Source organism: Arvicanthis niloticus, chromosome 5 (genome assembly GCF_011762505.2).
Source record: "Arvicanthis niloticus isolate mArvNil1 chromosome 5, mArvNil1.pat.X, whole genome shotgun sequence".
In the NCBI taxonomy this organism is placed as follows: domain Eukaryota; kingdom Metazoa; phylum Chordata; class Mammalia; order Rodentia; family Muridae; genus Arvicanthis; species Arvicanthis niloticus.
In genome coordinates, this window is record NC_047662.1 from 61,405,650 (window position 1) to 61,424,269 (window position 18,620).

The window sequence follows — 18,620 nt, forward strand, 5'->3', positions numbered from 1 at the left end:
TTTGTTTATTGTCTTGCTTGTTCTTTGATTATTTGTGTTTATTGTCTTGCTTGTTCCTTGACCTTTTGCATCTATTGTATTGCTAGTTTTTCAACCTAGAACTGACCTTAACACTTGCATGTAATTAAAATGGTATAAAAGCAAAATGGAGGAGGGGGGATGGGATAGGGGGTTTCTAGGAAAGGGAAATGGAGAAAGGGAATGCCATCTGAAATGTAAATAAAAAAAGAAATCAGCAGAAACAAAACAAACAAAACAAAACACACTTTTCCTCAGAAGAACTGACTTCAGGAAGAGTCCATTCCCTTCAAACTCATCTTAGGAAGGGAAATCCTTTTGGGTCCACAGGTCATGTCCTTTGAACAATGAACTGATAAGTATTATTGAAAAATCTTTTTCATCCTTTCTCTCTAGCCTTCTATAACCCAACTTCTCTGGAGAAGTAAGGGTCTGTGCCCAGTGTCCTTAGTATCCTTAGAATCCTTAGTATCCTTAGTATCCTTAGAATCCACAATCAAACTCACATCGTTTTGATTAGTAGGTAATGCAATGCGAAACTGAGACAACCCACCCTGAGCTACCAATTTTGTAAAAGCATCTGAACCCATAGAAGAGATTCTTCAACTGCTGCTCTGCCTGCTGAGGCCAGCAATAATGAGTTAGGTAAATGCACTGATCTATGGCTGTCATTTGACATGTGACCTCAAAGGTTCAGGTAACCTACTTCACAATAGCACATCCATGTGGTGCAATGGGAATCTGTGTGCTAGGTGATAGTCAATCTAAATTGATGCAGAATATCTTAGTTCATATTTCTCTTGGGGCAATATCTGTGATTTACAGGGGCATAGTTCAACATATCAACGGCTCTTGACCCCTAAGCCTCTTGGAGTTTTGAAGGAAACTTGTATAGAGGAATACAATGTGTATTTGTATATAGAACTGTCTAGGGAATTCTAGAATTTCATCAGCTTCTCTCTCTCTCTCTCTCTCTCTCTCTCTCTCTCTCTCTCTCTTACCTTTCTTTCTTTCTTTCTTTCTTTCTTTCTTTCTTTCTTTCTTTCTTTCTTTCTTTTTTTTCTTCAGAGCTGAGAACCGAACCCAGGGCCTTGTGCTGGCTAGGCAAGCACTCTACCACTGAGCTAAATCCCCAACCCCTCATCAGCTTCTCTTAAGGGTAAGATGTCAATTACAATTCCTTCATGATGATTTGTTCTGCCCCTTGAGTCCATGATCAGGATAAGATGTCCCTATTGTATTCACATGCTGTGTGTTCACTTTTGCATGTGCATAGAGTGGGGCCGGATGTCAATGGATGTCAGGCTTTTACCTCATTTTCTGTGACAGAATATCTCACTTAAGCAAGAGATCATCATTGCTGCCAGACTGACTGGCCTGTGAGCTTGTCATGGCTGTTCTTGGATGTCAACTTTACTATATGTGGAATTAACAAAGCCCAAAAGGTAGGCACATACCTGTGATCTAGTTTTGCTTAACTTGGTGTTGGAAAGTCCACTTCTCTCTTGAATGGAAAGACACAACTTTGTTTTGGATCTTTGAGGTATGAAGACTCACCTCTGCTATGAGACAAGCCTTCTTCTGGAAGCCTATGTAAGTCCATGAAAAAAATGCTTTTGCTGTTTGCCAGTGTGCTTTTCCCTTGCTAGCAATCCTTTCCTTCACTGTCATTAGAGCCTAATGTTATTGCAATCAGGTACATAGTGAATATTAACTAAGAAATCCACCCTAGTGAACAATTACTGGATTCTTTGAACTTATGCTCTTAGGCAGACATTTTCTGAGTTGGTTGGACAACATTTTGTAAGCCTTTCTAATAACGTACATATAGTACACATGTGTGTGTGTGTTTCAGGAGAGAGAGAGAAAGAGAGAGAGAGAGGGAGAGAGAGAGAGGGAGAGAGAGAGAGGGAGAGAGAGAGAGGGAGGGAGAGAGAGAGAGAGAGAGAGAGAGAGAGAGAGAGAGAGAGAGAGCTAGAGAGAGCATGCCTAGCCTGGAATGCTGTGAATGTTGTGATGAAGGCCCCTATACATGCACTGGTTCTCTACTGTAAACATGGGTTCCAGGAATCATGCTCAGCTCATCAAGTTTAACAGACAGCCTTTTTGCATCCTGCATCCTCCTGGTGGCACTAAAGCATCAGATAAGTAGCTAGCATACAGTGATTATTAACTTAAATTTTATATTAATTTATATTACATTTAAGGAAGGCAAAATTAAGAACCCAATTTTAGGAATTTAAATATTTTAAAACATACCTTTACATCAGTGGATATTAATTAAGAGGAATTTGCAAACATATCTTATGATTTAAATACTTTTAAAGCAATCTAAATAAAACAAAACTGCATTGAAAAAATGTAATATTTGTAGAATACTTTACAGAAAATTGTGGTTTACAACTAATATATAAATTTCAAACAAAGACAGTTTATCAGTGCTGGAACAGATAATAAAAATTCAGATTAGATAAAAACTTGGAAAACAGTTTTTTTTTTTTTTTTTTTTTTTTTTTTTTTTTTTTTTTTTTTTTTTTTTTTGTGGGGAGCAGTGAAAGAGGAAGCAATAATGGAAATCTCAATGGTTTAGAAAAATGCCCAGACACAAGTAGAGAATGAGTTAGAGAAAGAGAAAGAACAATTGGAAAGTTAGGGGAGGGCATTCAGAAAGTAAAAGCTACTGTTTGCCCTATTTAAGACACATCCACACAAGATGGTCTTCAGAGAACCTAGAGGGGAAGGATCAGGACCAAAAGCCCAGAAGACCAGAAGCATTGGCAACATTCACCATGGCTAGGCTCTGTGCTTTCCTGATGGTCCTGGCAGTGATGAGCCACTGGTCAACCTGCTGTCTAGGATGTGACCTGCCTCAGACTTATAACCTCAGGAACAAGAGAGCCTTGACTCTCTTGGAACAAATGAGGAAACTCTCTCCTCTCTCCTGCCTGAAGGACAGAAAGGTCTTTGGATTCCCCTTGGAGAAGGTGGATGCCCAGCAGATGCAGAAGGCTCAAGCCATCCCTGTCCTGAGAGAGCTGACCCAGCAGATCCTGAACATCTTCACATCAAAGGACTCATCTGCTGCTTGGGAAGAAACCCTCCTAGACTCATTCTGCAATGACCTCCATCAGCAGCTCAATGACACACAAGCCTGTGTGATGCAGCAGGTGGGGGTGCAGGAACCTCCCCTGTCCCAGGAAGACTCCCTGCTGGCTGTGAAGAAATACTTCCACAGGATCACTGTGTACCTGAGAGAGAAGAAACACAGCCCCTGTGCCTGGGAGGTGGTCAGGGCAGAAGTCTGGAGAGCCTTGTCTTCCTCAGTTAACTTCCTCACAAGACTGAGAGAAGAGAAGTGAGCCCTGAGCCAAAGTATAGAGGACTCTCCTGGACTTGGACACTGCAGCTCACTGCTTAGGCTCTGCTATCTCAAAACTGTTGCTTATTTTGGCAGGAATTCAAACAATTTGCCTAAATATTTCTGTAAAGGCATTTGTTCTCTTTCCATTAATTCGTATGTATGTATGTATGTATGTATGTATGTATGTATACCTGTATTTATTTATTTATATGTTTATTCATTTATTTAACTATTTGTGTGATGTAACATATATTGCAGCATAATTTGGTATGGATATGTTTTTCCATAAAGTATTATTAAATGTATCTTGTTTTGTTGGTTCAGTCTTTAATTATTCAAAACATTTTATTGTTTACACTGGTATTTTTTCAGTAAAAAAATCATATACACAATCAAGCTGCCAAATATTGCTGACGCATATGACATTACATCATGTTTAGACAATTAGATTTACCTGTCTTGTGCTTCTCATCCATTCATGGTTAATTCCTCAGTCTTTCTTTTTCTCCTGCATATCATATTCTTCTGAACGCACAGACAGCATGCTATGCAGGGATCAGGCATAGTATCTTGCTACTGCCAAACTTTGTAAAGGAACTGGTGCTTGTACAAGACAATCTGCAACCAAGTTCAAAGCACAAAAATAATTTATTTGACCTGGAAAGAGAAACGACTTAGAATAAGAGACAAAGGCAGGTGATAGAGGACTAGGGAGATGAGGAAGAGATACTTATCCTAGGGGTATTGGCGCAAAGCACTGCCTCTTGATAGAGAGGAGACAAACATGGCCCATTAGCAAAAGGCAGTTTATAAAAGTAAAAGGGGAAAACTCCACTAGGATGAGGTGTTTAATATTGTACAGCTTAGTTGGGGGCAGCCATTAAGGGGGCTTTTGTTTGCCGGTTTTCAGTATTTTGATAGCTGGACCTTGGTAGTCATGCTTAGGTGAATGGAGTGGACACATAAGGGAATAACCCTTGATGGCTAGCTTTACAACTCTTATCTAATGCTTTATAGCAAAGCAAAGGGATTGGAGGAGAAGGGCAAAGTCTGCCAGAACCCTGTTTGCTATAATTGTACTGACTAGAATCCCTTCATTGTGACTTAGTGAGCTTTGAAAAGGATTCCCCAGACTTTAGCAGCCTCTGCATCCCTGACTCTGTCTACTCTCAACTCCTACGAGTGTTTAAATGTTTAGAAGAACAAATATCAGTGAAGTTATATACACAGTATGACAATACAGCACACTGTATTAACTAACCTGCCTATACAGTGACAAATGACATATATCCTGAGAAGAAATCTCAGCAATGTTATCATTATTGCTACTGTTTCTCCACTGTGATGACAGGTTCCTTTTTTTTTTTTGGTTTCATTTTATGTGGAGTAACAGTTTTTAACTCACTGGTACAAACCAACATTTTCTTGAAAGCATGGTTTGCTTTCAGGAAAGCAGAAAAGTGAAACAAAATGTGGAAAACAAAGAAAATTTTATAGGAAGGATGTTACCTTCTTGTGTTGATTGTTTCACTCTGCTTATCTTTCTTCACCATGAAGTTAATGTAAAGAAAAAACCTAATGTGCAGGCGCACACCATTGTACTCCTATTTCAGTAGAGAAGTTAAATGGAAACTCATACATAGTTGCTTAATGGAAAGCTCTTCTTTCTGACACAGTAGGTTGGACCTGACTACCATTCATTTTTGCAGTTAGACAAAGAAGAAAGCATGGGAAGCATTACTAAAATACAAGTGGATAGTCATCTGTCAGAAAAGGTTTCCAGATAAGTAATAGCCTAGCAATGGTATTTCTGTAAGAGTGTCCTGTATGCTCACCCGATAATTTCAGGCATATCAAGAACTCATTGATTCAATGTTGACCATAAGATAGTGTTTGGTTAAACATCAAATACTTATCAGCTAAAATGATATTAAGACAAATTATAAAATGTCTCCATCAATTTAGACAACCCAGTGTTTTGCTATGAACATCTAGGAATTCTTGACACTTTGATACCCAACCATGTGGATCATATCTGAAAACAAAATCATGTTACATGTACAACTAGAGATGAGAGGAGTAATCTAGGATTTGTGAAACTAAAACCCAGAGGATATGGCTTCCAGTAAGAGTTGATGTCTAGTTTCTTGAGTTCGTTATATAATTTGGAAATTATCCACATCTGTCAGATGTGGAGTTGGTGAAAAATCATTTCCTATTCTGTAAGCTGTTCTTTTTTTCTTATTGATGGTGTCCCTCACCTTACCAAACACTTTCAGTTTCATGAGGTCCCATTTACTAAATGTTGATCTTAGTGCTTCTGTTATTGATGTTTTGTTCAGAAATTGGCATCCTGTGTCAAGGCATTCAAAGTTGCTCCCCAGTTTTTCTTAGATTAGATTCAGTGTACTTACTTTTATGTTGAAGTCGTTGATTTACTTAGACTTGAGTTTTGTGCAGGGCTATAGGTATGTGTCCATTTGTATTCTTCTATAAGTTAACATCCAGTTAGACCAGCATTATATCTTGAAGATGCTTTATTTTTTCCATTGTATATTTCTGGCTTCTTCATCAAAATCAGGTGTCCATAGATGTGTGTGTTTACATTTGGGTCTTTGATCTGATTCCATTGATCAACCTAGCATATGTTTATGCCAATATCATGTTTTTTATTACTATAGCTCTGGAGTATGCCTTGAAATCAGGGATGATGATACCTCCAGAAGTTTTATTACTGTACAAATTTGTTTTAGCTATCCTTGGTCTTTTTTTTCCCATATAAAGATGAGTATTATTCATTTAAGCTTTGTAAAAAATTGTGTTGAAATTTTGATGGAGATTACACTGAATCTGTAGAATTCTTTTGGCAAGATGGCTGTTTTTACTATATTAATCCTACCTATTCATACGCATGAGAGATCTCTTTATTTTTTGACATCTTTTTACTTTTTTTGTTCAAAGACATGAAGTTCTTGTCATACAGGTCTTTCACTTCCTTGGTTAGAATTATCCTAAGATATTTTTATATATTTGTTGCTATTGTGAAGGGTTCTGTTTTCCTGATTTTTTCAGTCTGTTTATCATTTGTATTTAAGAGAAATAGTATTTTTTTAGTTTATCTTGCATCCATCCACTTCTCTGAGGTGATGATAAGCTACATGAATTACAACGTACAATTTTTGGGTTTCCTTTTGTGAATCATCATATAATGTGGATATCACAATACTTTGATATTTTCCATTCCAATTTCTGTCTCATTGATCTTCTTTAGTTGTCTAATTGCTTTAGCCAGACTTTCAAGTGTTGGATTGAATAGTTATGGAAAGAGTCGATAGTTCTTGATTTTTTTTTAAATTTATTTTTTATTTTTAGTTTCTCTCCATTTAGTTTGGTGTTGGCTATAGGCTTGTTGTAAATTGCCTCTATTTTGTTGAGGTATGTCTCTTTTATATGAACTTTCTACAAGACGTTTACCATGGAGGAGTTTTGGATTTTTTTCGAAGGTTTTTCATCATGTAATGAGATGATCATTTTTTTTCCCTGTAGGTTTATATGGTGGATTACATTGAAATATTTTTATATTTCAAACCATCTCTGCACCACTGGGATTAAGCCTACTTAGTCACTCTGGATGGTCTTTTTGATATATTCTAGAATTTGGTTTGCTATTACTTTATTGAGTATTTTTTCATCAATATTAATAAGGGAAATTGGTTTGTGATTTTCTTGCTTTGTTGGATATTTGTGTGGTTTTAGTTTCAAGGTGACTATGGACTTACAAAATGAAATTGATAATTTTGCTTCTGTTCTGTGGAATAATTTGAGAAGTATTGGTATTATTCTTCTTTGAATATATGGTAGAATTATATGCTAAAACTGTCTGGCCTTTTGGTTTTTCTTGTTGGGAGACTTTTAATGAGTGCCTCTATTTCCTTAGGGGCTATAGTTCTATTTGAATTGTTTATCTGATCTTTAACTTTGGTAAGTGGCATCTATCTAGAATATTGTCCATTTTTTTTTTTTTTTAGGTTTTCCAATTTGCTGAGAACAGATTTTAAAGGAAGACCTAATATTTCTTTATATTTCCTTAGTTTCTGTTGATATGTTTCCATTCCAATTTTGTTAATCTGGATATTCTTTCTGTGACATTTACTAAGTTTGGTGAAGGGTATGTTTATCTTGTTGATTTTTTTCAAAGAATCACTGATTGTATTGTTCTCTTTGTTTCTATTTTATTGATTTCAATCCTCAATTTGATTATTTTCTGCCATCTACTTTTTTTTGGTATGTTTGTTTCTTTTGTTCTAGTCCTTTCAGGTGTATAGCTGCTAGGTTACTAGTATGAGATCTCCCTAGTTTTATGAAAGCACTTTGTGCTATGAACTTTTCTATTAGCACCACTTTTATTGTGTACATTTGGGTGTGTTTTGCCTCGTTACTTGTGAACATGTGCTTGGAAAACCTTTTTTAGCCCTTCACTATGAGGGAATGTCTGTCTTTGATATTGAGGACTGTTTCTGGCATTCAGGTCAAAGTGGATACTGTTTTGGATCGTTTATGTTAGCCTGTGACTTTTTATTGTGGAACTGAGATATTAATGACCAATGATTGTTAATTCATGATATTTTGATGCTGGTGACAATAGTGTGTGTGTGTGTGTGTGTGTGCAATTGTGTGCACATGTGCAAAGCAATGCTCTAGTAATAGAGGAGTAATGGATTTGCAGATAGACACAAGCTAAAACTATCTGCTATCTGTACATCAGCCCTAGAAAAATGTTTAATTCTTACATTTTTTCACCTTCATAAACATTTGAAATTTACATGTTTGCTCTCCCGGATCTGAGGCCTGGAACAGACCACTGACTTGTCTGCTCTTGTGTGGACCCCGGATTCCACCGAAGACATCCTGGAGGCTCCACGGATCCCACAGCCTTATGTAGGAAGACCCACACACTGCCCTAAGCCCATAGCTGGGTGCTGGGAGCGCTCAGATTCCAGCGGATACCCAAATCCCCCACCCCTGAGGAATAGCACTCCCCTTCCTCCCCTCTCCCGGATCTGAGGCCTGGAGCAGACCTCTGCCCGGTCTGCTCTTGTGTGGACCCTGGATTCCGCTGGAGACATTCTGGAAGGTCCACTCAACCCAGAGCCGCAGAGGAACTACTGAACTCAGAGTGTCAGACAACATATCCAGAGATATCCTAGAGGAGCCACTGCACTCAGATCAGTGGGCACCTTATCCTGAGACATCCTAGAGGTGACACTGCACCCAGAACAACAGACACCTAGCTGGTCTGCTACCTTGGAGGCACCATTTCCTGAGGCATCCTAGAGGTACCACTGTACTCAGTGCAGCTGGAGAAGATCGCAGAGACATCTGGACCCTAGGAGATCAGACACAAGCTAGATAACTGGAAAGGCAGGCTTCAGTCAGAGACAGCAAGTATAGGCAGCACTAGAGTTAAACAGATGGTGAAAGGCAAGCGCAAGAACATAAGCAACAGAATCCAAAGTTCATGGCATCATCAGAACCCAGTTCCCCCATCATAGCAAGCCCTGAACACCCCGATCACACCAGAAAAGCAGGATTCAGAATTAAAATCACTTCTCATGACGATGATAGAGGACTTTAAGAAAGACATACATAACACTCTCAAAGAACTTAAGGAGAACACTGGTAGAGAGATAGAAACCCTTAAGGAGGAAACACAAAAATCCCTTAAGGAATTGCAAGAAAACACAACCAAACAGGAGAAGGAATTAATCAAAACCATCCAAGATCTAAAAATGGAAGTAGAAACAATAAAGAAATCACAAAGGGAGACAATCCTGGAGATAGAAAACCTAAAAAAAGGATCAGGAGTCATAGACACAAGTATATCACCAACAAAATACAAGAGATGGAAGAGAGAATCTCATGTGCAGAAGATACACCATGGAAAACATTGACACAACTGTCAAAGAAAATGCAAAATACAAAAAGCTACTAACCCAAAATATACAAGAAATCCAAGACACAATGAGAAGGCCAAACCTAAGGATAATAGGTATAGATGAGGGGGAAGACTCCCAACTTAAAGGACCAGTAAATATCCTCAACAAAATTATAGAGGAAAACTTCCTTAACCTAAAGGAAGATATGTCCATAAATATACAAGAAGCCTACAGAACTCCAAATAGTTTAGACCAGAAAAGAAATACTTCCCACCACATAATAATCAAAACGTCAAATGTACAAAACAAAGACAAAATACTAAAAGCAGTAAGGGAAAAAGGTAAAGTAACATATAAAGGCAGACCTATAAGAATTACACCAGACTTCTCACCAGAGACCATAAAAGCCATAAGATCCTGGACCAATATCATACAGACCCTAAGGGAACACAAATGCCAGCCCAGACTACTATACTCAGCAAAACTCTCAATCAGTATTGATGGAGAAACCAAAATATTCCATGACAAATCCAAAATTACACTATATCTTCCCACAAATCCAGCACTTCAAGGGATAATTGGTGAAAAACTCCAACACAAGGAGGGAAAGTACAACCTAGAAAAAGGAAGAAAGTAATCTTCCAACAACCCTAAAAGAAGGTAGCTATAAAAACATATCTTCACTGCCAATAACAAAAATAACAGGAAACAACATTCATTTTTCCTTAATATCTCTTAATATCAATGGGATCAATTCTCCAATAAAAAGACATAGACTATCAGACTGGATACATAAACAGGACCCAACATTTTGCTGCATACAGAAAACGCACCTTTATGAAAAAGACAGACACTACCTCAGAGTAAAAGGTTGGAAAACAATCTTCCAAGCAAATGGTCCCAAGAAACAAGCTGGAGTAGATTCTAATATCAAATAAAATCAGTTTTTAACCAAAAGTAATCAAAAAAGATAAAGAAGGACACTTCATATTCATCAAAGGAAAAATGTACTAAGAGGAACTCGAAATTCTGAACAGCTATGTCCCAAATGCAAGGCCACCCACATATGTAAAAGAAACTTTACTAAAGCTTAAAGCATACATTGCACCCTACACAATAATAGTGGGAGATTTCAACACCCCACTCTCAGCTATGGACAGATCATGGAAACAGAAACTCAGCCGAGACACAATGAAACTAACAGAAGTTATGAACCAATTGGACTTAACTGACATCTATAGAACATTTCATCCTAAAACAAAAGAATATACCTTCTTCTCAGCACCTCATGGTACCTTCTCGAAAATAGACCATATAATTGGTCACAAAACAGGCCTCAACAGATACAAAAAGATTGAAATAATCCCTTGTACCCTATCAGACCACCATGGACTAAGACTCATCTTTGACATGGACAAAAACAACAGAAAGCCCACAAACACGTGGAAACTCAACAATGCTCTACTCGATGATAACTTGGTCAAGGAAGAAATAGAGAAAGAAATTGAAGACATTTTAGAATTAAATGAAAATGGGGACACATCATATCAAAACTTGTGGGACTCACTGAAAGCAGTACTAAGAGGAAAAATCATAGCTCTAAGTGCCCACAAAAAGAAAATGAAAAGAGCATAGATTAACAACTTGACAGCACACCTGAAAGCGTTAGAACAAAAAGAAGCTAATATACCCAAGAGGAATAGACGGCAGGAAATAATAAAACTCAGGACTGAAATAAACCAAGTTGAAACAGAAAGATCAGGAGTTCAAGGCCTATACCTAAACATAGTAAAAGCAATATACAGCAAGCCAGTACCCAACATCAAACTAAATGGAGAGAAACTTGAAGCAATCCCACTAAGATCGGGGACTAGACAAGGCTGCCCACTCTCACCTTACCTATTCAGTATAGTACTGGAAGTCTTAGCCAGAGCAATTAGACAACAAAAGGAAGTCAAAGGGATACAAATAGGAAAGGAAGAAGTCAAAATTTCACTATTTGCAGATGATATGATAGTATACTTAAGTGACCCTAAAACTTCCACCAGAGAACTCCTAAACCTGATAAACAACTTTAGCAACATGGCTGGATATAAAATCAACTCAAACAAATCAGTAGCCTTCCTCTATTCAAAGGATAAACAGGCTGAGAAAGAAATTATGGAAATGACACCCTTCACAATAGCCACAAATAAAATAAAATATCTTGGAGTGAATTTAACAAGCAAGTGAAAGATCTGTATGACAAGAACTTTAAGTCTCTGAAGAAAGAAATCGAAGAAGATCTCAGAAGATGGAAAGATCTCCCATGCTCCTGGATTGGCAGGATTAATTTAGTAAAAATGGCCATCCTGCCAAAAGCAATCTACAGATTCAATGCAATCCCCATCAAAATTCTAAATCAATTCTTCATAGAGATAGAAAGAGCAATTTACAAATTCATTTGGAATAACAAAAAACCTAGGATAGCGAGAACTATTCTCAACAATAAAAGAACTTCTGGGGGAATCACCATCCCTGACCTCAAACTGTACTACAGAGCCATAGTGATAAAAACTGCATGGTATTGGTACAGAGACAGACAGGATGATCAATGGAATATAATTGAAGACCCAGAAATTAACCTGCACACCTATGGTCACTTGATCTTTGACAAAGGAGCTAAAACCATCCAGTGGGAAAAGGACAGCATTTTCAACAAATGGTGCTGGCTCAACTGGAGGTCAGCATGTAGAAGGATGCAAATCAATCCACTCTTATCCCCTGTACAAAGCTCAAGTCCAAGTGAATAAAGGACCTTCACATAAAACCAGATACACTGAAACTAATAGAAGAGAAGTTGGGGAAGACCCTTGAATACCTAGGCACAGGGGAAAAGTTCCTGAACAGAACACCAATGGCTTATGCTCTAAGATCAAGAATCGACAAATGGGACCTCATCAAATTGCAAAGCTTCTGTAAGGCAAAGGACATTGTCAATAAGACAAAATGGCAACCAAAACATTGGGAAAAGATCATTACCAATCCTACATCCAATAGAGGGCTAATATCCAATATATACAAAGAACTCAAGAAATTATACTCCAGACAACCAAATAACCCTATTAAAAAATTGGGTACAGAGCTAAACAAAGAATTCTCAACTGAGGAAACTCAAATGGCTGAGAAGCACCTTAAGAAATGCTCAACATCCTTAGTCATCAGGAAAATGCAAATCAAAACAACCCTGAGATACAACCTCACACCAGTCAGAATGGCTAAGATAAAAAATTCAGGTGACATTAGAAGCTGGCGAGGATGTGGAGAAAGAGGAACACTCCTCCATTGTTGGTGGGGTTGCAAGCTGTGTGGTTGTCTTTGTTAGTTTGTGTGTGGGCGGAGGAGAGAGATCTGTGTGACAGCATTTTGTGTGCTTTTTTGTAGGAAGCCGTGGTTAGCGGTGATACATCCGCCATTCCAAGATGGCGCGGACATCGTGTCCTCCCCACTAGTAAACAACTAACTGCGCAGGTACAAGAGGCAAAAGCGCGCCAAAAGTCACTGACCAATCCCAAGGCGTAATATTGAGTGATGAGTGAACAGCCAATCAGAAGTGAACACGTCACTCTAGGGTGTATTTAAGCTGTGCCTCTTCCTGTGTTTCGGCCCTTCCTCAGTCTTTCAGCTTCTGCTGTTACAAGGAGTAAAGCCTCGTTTGTAGTAACCACCCGAACACTGCCTCACGTGTCTCTTTTCGTGGGCGAAGGGGACACGGGAGGCGCACGGAACACTTTTTTACAAGTTGTGCTTGTGTGTCTGTGAGAATTGTAAATATGTGATGTTTTATGTGTATCTATTTGCATGTGTGTATCATTGTATGTACAATAGGAAGCCAGAACATCTTGCTTCATATTGTGACTTATTGTCATCTTGATTAACTACACCTGTATTTTCTTGCCTTCTGATTTCTCTCAGATTTACCAGCTTCAATAAGATTGACTGACTTGGATTCCAGATGTGAGTGAGGCCATAAACAACAAAATACCATAGCTGACAAATGTAGAGAATTCTTATATACCAGAGAAAACTGAACACTTGGGGTATCAGTCCTATCTTGATGATGTTTTCTATTGCTTTAATAAAATAGCATGGCCTAAAGCAACTTGGGGTGAGAAAGGTTTATTTCAGCTTAAAATCCACAGCATAGACCATTATTGAGAAAAGTTGGGACAGTATCTCAGACAGGGCAGTGTCCTGTAGGCAGATGCTGAAACAAGTTTGGGGGCGGTGCTGCCTCCCAGTGTGATGGCTCATGGCCTGCTCAGACTGCTTTCTAATGGCTTTCCAACCACCTGCCCAAGGGTGGCACCTCACACAGAGGGCTGGGCCCTCCCACATCAGTCATCAATTATTAAAATTCTGTAGAGACTTGTGTACAAGGTAATCCTGTAATCTTGCCCAATAAGATTCCCTCTTCGTACATGACCCTAGCTGGTGTCAAGTTGCCCTTAAAATTAGTCAAAAAAACTCAACTTATAATATCTTCAAAAAACATCCCTTGGAATAAATCTAACTGGGAAAGTGAAATACTGCTAAAATGAATACTGGTATTCTCTATCTGCCAGCATAAATTACACGAACCTACTCTGTTATGTTCAAAATCACTGCTTTACTATTGTCGTTCACTGTCTTTGGGCATCCCCATCTTTCTGTCACCTCTTGTGTAATGACCATTGACCGTAGGGGAGCCAGGAAAGCCAGACTGATCTTTTGTCAATCACTTATTCTCTGCATAGTCACCAGTTGTAAGTGTCTGTATTTAGCCATTTGTTGCAAGAACATGCTTCTCTGATAAGGACTTAGAGATGGACTTATCCACTGTGAGATGTACAGCTGTAATGTATAAAAGCAGACATTGTAATAATACTGCCATTACTCATAGTCTCTCTAGTCTTGCTTTGTAGTGTAGTCCTGTTTCCACATCTGTGTTAAGATTGATGTTGTTGGGAAGAACATTATTGCAGTTTTGATTGGTATTGCATTAACTGTGTAGATACATTTCAAACAATGTACTCATGTTTATGTAATATTGTTTTATATAATGACCACAGAACTTTAATTTGTGCATTGCCAATATTGTTGCTATGGCTTCCCCATTTGGATGACATCACTTTTATTCTTTTGCTTTCATTTCGGGTGATGTAACGGTTTCACTTTATTACCACGAAGCAACATCAGCATCTCTTCTTTAGAAACCCAAGGGAAAAAAAAATAAAGCATAGATGAAATGAAAAATTGAATGAAATGACACATTTTCTGTTGTTTTGCTTCATTTTTGCATTTTCCTTTTCATGAAGTAAACGTACCAAAATAATTGATGTTCAGATATCCACCATGATGCCACCATTCCAATAGAAAAATTAAATGAAAAAGCTATACACATTGGCAGCACTGAAACTATTCTCTCTGATAGAACAGCCAAAGATCTCTTCTGCTCACTTCTGAATTTGACAAATACAGAATGGGTGCAGTAAACACTACTAAAGTAAAATTGGATAAGCATCTATATGTGATTGCTGAAGTCATCAAGATGTGGTGAGCACACTCAGGGAGTGAGGTACAATAGCAAGGCTGAGGATAGTGTGTCTCTGTGAAGCAGAGCATGAGTAGAATCAGTAGCCACTGAATAAGTGTAGGGGTTCCTGGACAAATAATGTCAACTAGAGATCAGAGTCTTTATACTTATACACACCAAGAAAGACCTGGCATTCAGTTTAGTTGTAATTGTTACCAATTGAAGAACACTGTAGACATCGGTGCCCAAATGATGCTTAGGAAGGGAGATGTCTTCATTTATTCTGACTTTGAAGGAACTGTGTGCCCTTCAAAACTGGTTCATAAGAGAGAGTGCTATTAGAGAAGTTCTGTTAACTGTATGAGTCACAATGTCAATAACACAGAAAAGCCCCATCTGATCAGCATTCTGTTGGTTACTCTTCTGGAGCACTAAGCAGCTAAAGAAACCCACAGGCCAAAACAGTACCCCTTTAATCTTAAAGACAAAAGGAAGCATCTGTGTAAAGAATAAGGCTGAAACATTGTCCTCAGAACAAAACCAAATATGATGAATTTTAGGAGAGCTGATGTACATCTTTGTGTGAGAGGGGTGTGTTTATCAATGTGTGGCCATGTATGTGTGTTTGTATGTATGTGTGAGTGTGCAGGCATGAGGTTGCCAAAGCAAGCATATGGAGGCAGTGGACAGCTTTCAGGAATCAGTTTTCCTCTATGGGTTCTAGAGATTAATATCAATTTGTCAAGATTGAACAGCAAGCCCTTTACACATTATGTCATAGTGATACCAGAACAATCATTAAGAATATACCTAATACATGATAAAAAGCAAAATTTTATTATCATTTAAATAAATATTAAACTAAACTAACCCAATGAGAATGTAATGACTCATTTTGCAACAATTAATCAATTGAAATAACTGTTTGACCTATACCATTGCCTCAAATATTATGAATATATGTTTAGAAAAAATAATTTGTAACATAATTAACATTATACTTTGAATAATTACATTCAGAAATAAATGCCATACACAAAAATTCAATTGCACCCTTAAATTCAAAAGCTTCTAAACACAATAATTAGAAAATGCTCTCATTCTTTACATGGAAGTTTGCACATCCACTATATAGCGTGTTATAAAAGACAATGACATGGTTTTTAGAAATAGATTGGGTGAGAGGAAGAATGCAAATGGCAGCAGTTCTGAAAACCAAAGCCCCCCTCCCCCCAAAAAACCCAAAATCCCAAAAAGCAAAAGCCTGGCTCAACCAAAGAATTACTTAGAGAAAGTGAAAAGGGTATAGGGAAGTAATAACAACACATTCAGAAAATAGAAACTAGAGCTTTTCCTTATTTAAGACACATCCACCCATGATGGCTTTCAGAGAACTAGAGAGAAGGTTCAGGACTACACAGGCCAGAAGAACAGCAGCATCTGCAAGATCCAGAATGGCTAGGGCTTGTGCTTTCCTGATGGGCCTGGTGGTGATGAGCTACTGGTCAACCTGCTGTCTAGGATGTGACCTGCCTCAGAATCATAACTTCAGGACCAGGAGAGCCTTGACACTCCTGGCACAGATGAGGAAACTCTCTCCTCTCTCCTGCCTGAAGGACAGAAAGGACTTTGGATTCCCCCTGGAGAAGGTGGATGCCCAGCAGATGCAGAAGGCTCAAGCCATCCCTGTCCTGAGAGAGCTGACCCAGCAGATCCTGAACATCTTCACATCAAAGGACTCATCTGCTGCTTGGGAGGAAACCCTCCTAGACTCATTCTGCACTGACCTCCATCAGCAGCTCAATGACCTGCAAGCCTGTGTGATGCAGCAGGTTGGGGTGCAGGAGCCTCCCCTGACCCAGAAAGACTCCCAGCTGGCTGTGAAAAAATTCTTCCACAGGATCACTGTGTACCTGAGAGAGAAGAAACACAGCCCCTGTGCCTGGGAGGTGATCAGAGCAGAAGTCTGGAGAGCCCTGTCTTCCTCAGCCAAGGTGGTGGCACGACTGAGTGAAGAGGACTGAGTCCTGAGACAAAGTGGAGAGGACTCTCCTGACATAGGATACTGCACTTCACTGCTCAGATTCTCCTGTCTCAAAAGTCTCACTTGTTTTGCAACATATTCAAACATCCTGCCTAGGTATTTTAGCAGTAATGAGCAATACTGTATTATTCAATAAAGGGGTTTATTTTCCAGGTACCCATTTTATTTATTTATTTATTTATTTATTTATTTATTTATTTATTTATTCATTTAGGAAGTGTACTGATTATGTATGTCACTTATTTTGTATGATAAATTTATATTTTTGTATTTACCTTAATGTAGCAAATACATATGTAAGTAGCTAATTTTCTATGTTCTATAAATTATTCCTAAATTAATCTGTTTTGAGTTTTTCTTCTTCCATCTTTTCAAATATTTTCAATGTTTAAACTGATATTCTACCATATAACAATTATATGCATGGCCAGGGTGCAAATGTTGTGACCTTGCCTAGGGTTTAAATGAGTAGATCTATCTACTCATCTCATACCTATCCTACTTTGATGGCCAAATTTATATTTTGCATTTCTCCAGTATAGTGTTCTACTGTGTATACAACCACCATGCTGTGCAGAAGGAAGGCAGGACATCTTGCTCCTGTCAAATTGTGCCTTAGTCCTCTTTAACAAGCTCTTCACCAGACATACCAGCCTCCTGCTTCCTTCACTCTGGAACCTAGTCCACTCTCAATTTCTGTGCTTCTAACTGAACACACTACAGAAGTCCTTCACATGAACACTGCAGAAGAAAGCAATGGTCTTGTAGAATTTACACAACTTAAGAGGACATGAGTTCTGAGGTCATCCTTGTAATTGCACTCTCATGGAGATAGGTACAAGCTGGAGAGATGAGGATGAAATTCACTTCATAGCAGATTGCTAGTAAATTTGATAGCTACTGAAAAAGTCCCACTGCAAGAGTAATGCCATCTTGGGATCTGTATCAGACTCTCCACATACCCACACTCCAAGGTAGAACCAGACCTGAGGGTTCAGGTAACTATATTAGCTGGAGAACACCACAGAGTCCACTACAAATTGGTGGGCAGAAATAGGGTGTCTTCATTGATTCAATTTTGAGGTACCAGCGAAGCAGAGCCACATGTTCTGTAGGAATTCATTCCTTAGATATATATAGAGAAATGTAAGAGAAACCCCTTTGCCTATAATGAATCATTTATGGGACTAAATTGGAAAAGCACCATCTGTTTCTCTGTTCTGAAGAAACTCTGTGTTATGAATGCTCTGCCCAGTCACTGCCCAGTCCCTACCCAGTAATGCAAACCTCTGAAGCCAGGGAACATCACTTTTCACCTAACTTACTCAAGAAAGATATAGCCAAAATGCTCATTGAAGAGAAATACACACACATTGAATTAAATGACTGTGTGTGTGTGTGTGTGTGTGTGTGTGTGTGTTTGTATGCACAGGTACAAAGCTGTGTCTGTTCTCGTAGTGGAAGTGTGATAGACTCTCAGAAAGAAAGATAGAAGCTTACATTCTCTGTAGTCAATAGAGCAGCCTTATGAACATGCTTCACAGATTCCTATGTTCCTTTCACTTTTCTAGACATTTGAAATTCACATGTCTGTCATGTCACCTATTTGGATCTGACATGTGAGAGAAGCACAGACTTCCTTGATAAGGATTCCATGGTAGAGGAGTGTAAAAGACTGAGGGACTAAAGGGCATAAGAAGTGTCTTT

At 38.5% G+C, this 18,620-nt stretch overlaps 2 protein-coding genes across 2 annotated transcripts; both read left to right on the top strand.

Annotated features, from left to right (window-relative positions):
- The first annotated feature begins 2,807 nt into the window (after window positions 1-2,807).
- LOC117709053 (interferon alpha-1-like) lies at window positions 2,808-3,377 on the top strand. The gene has a single exon (XM_034503142.2). It carries the CDS (start codon window positions 2,808-2,810, stop codon window positions 3,375-3,377), a length of 570 nt encoding a protein of 189 aa, XP_034359033.1.
- Window positions 3,378-16,323: 12,946 nt separating this feature from the next.
- On the top strand, window positions 16,324-16,893 carry LOC117709078 (interferon alpha-12-like). The gene has a single exon (XM_034503192.1). The coding sequence runs from the start codon at window positions 16,324-16,326 to the stop codon at window positions 16,891-16,893; it is 570 nt and encodes a 189-aa protein (XP_034359083.1).
- Window positions 16,894-18,620: the final 1,727 nt, after the last annotated feature.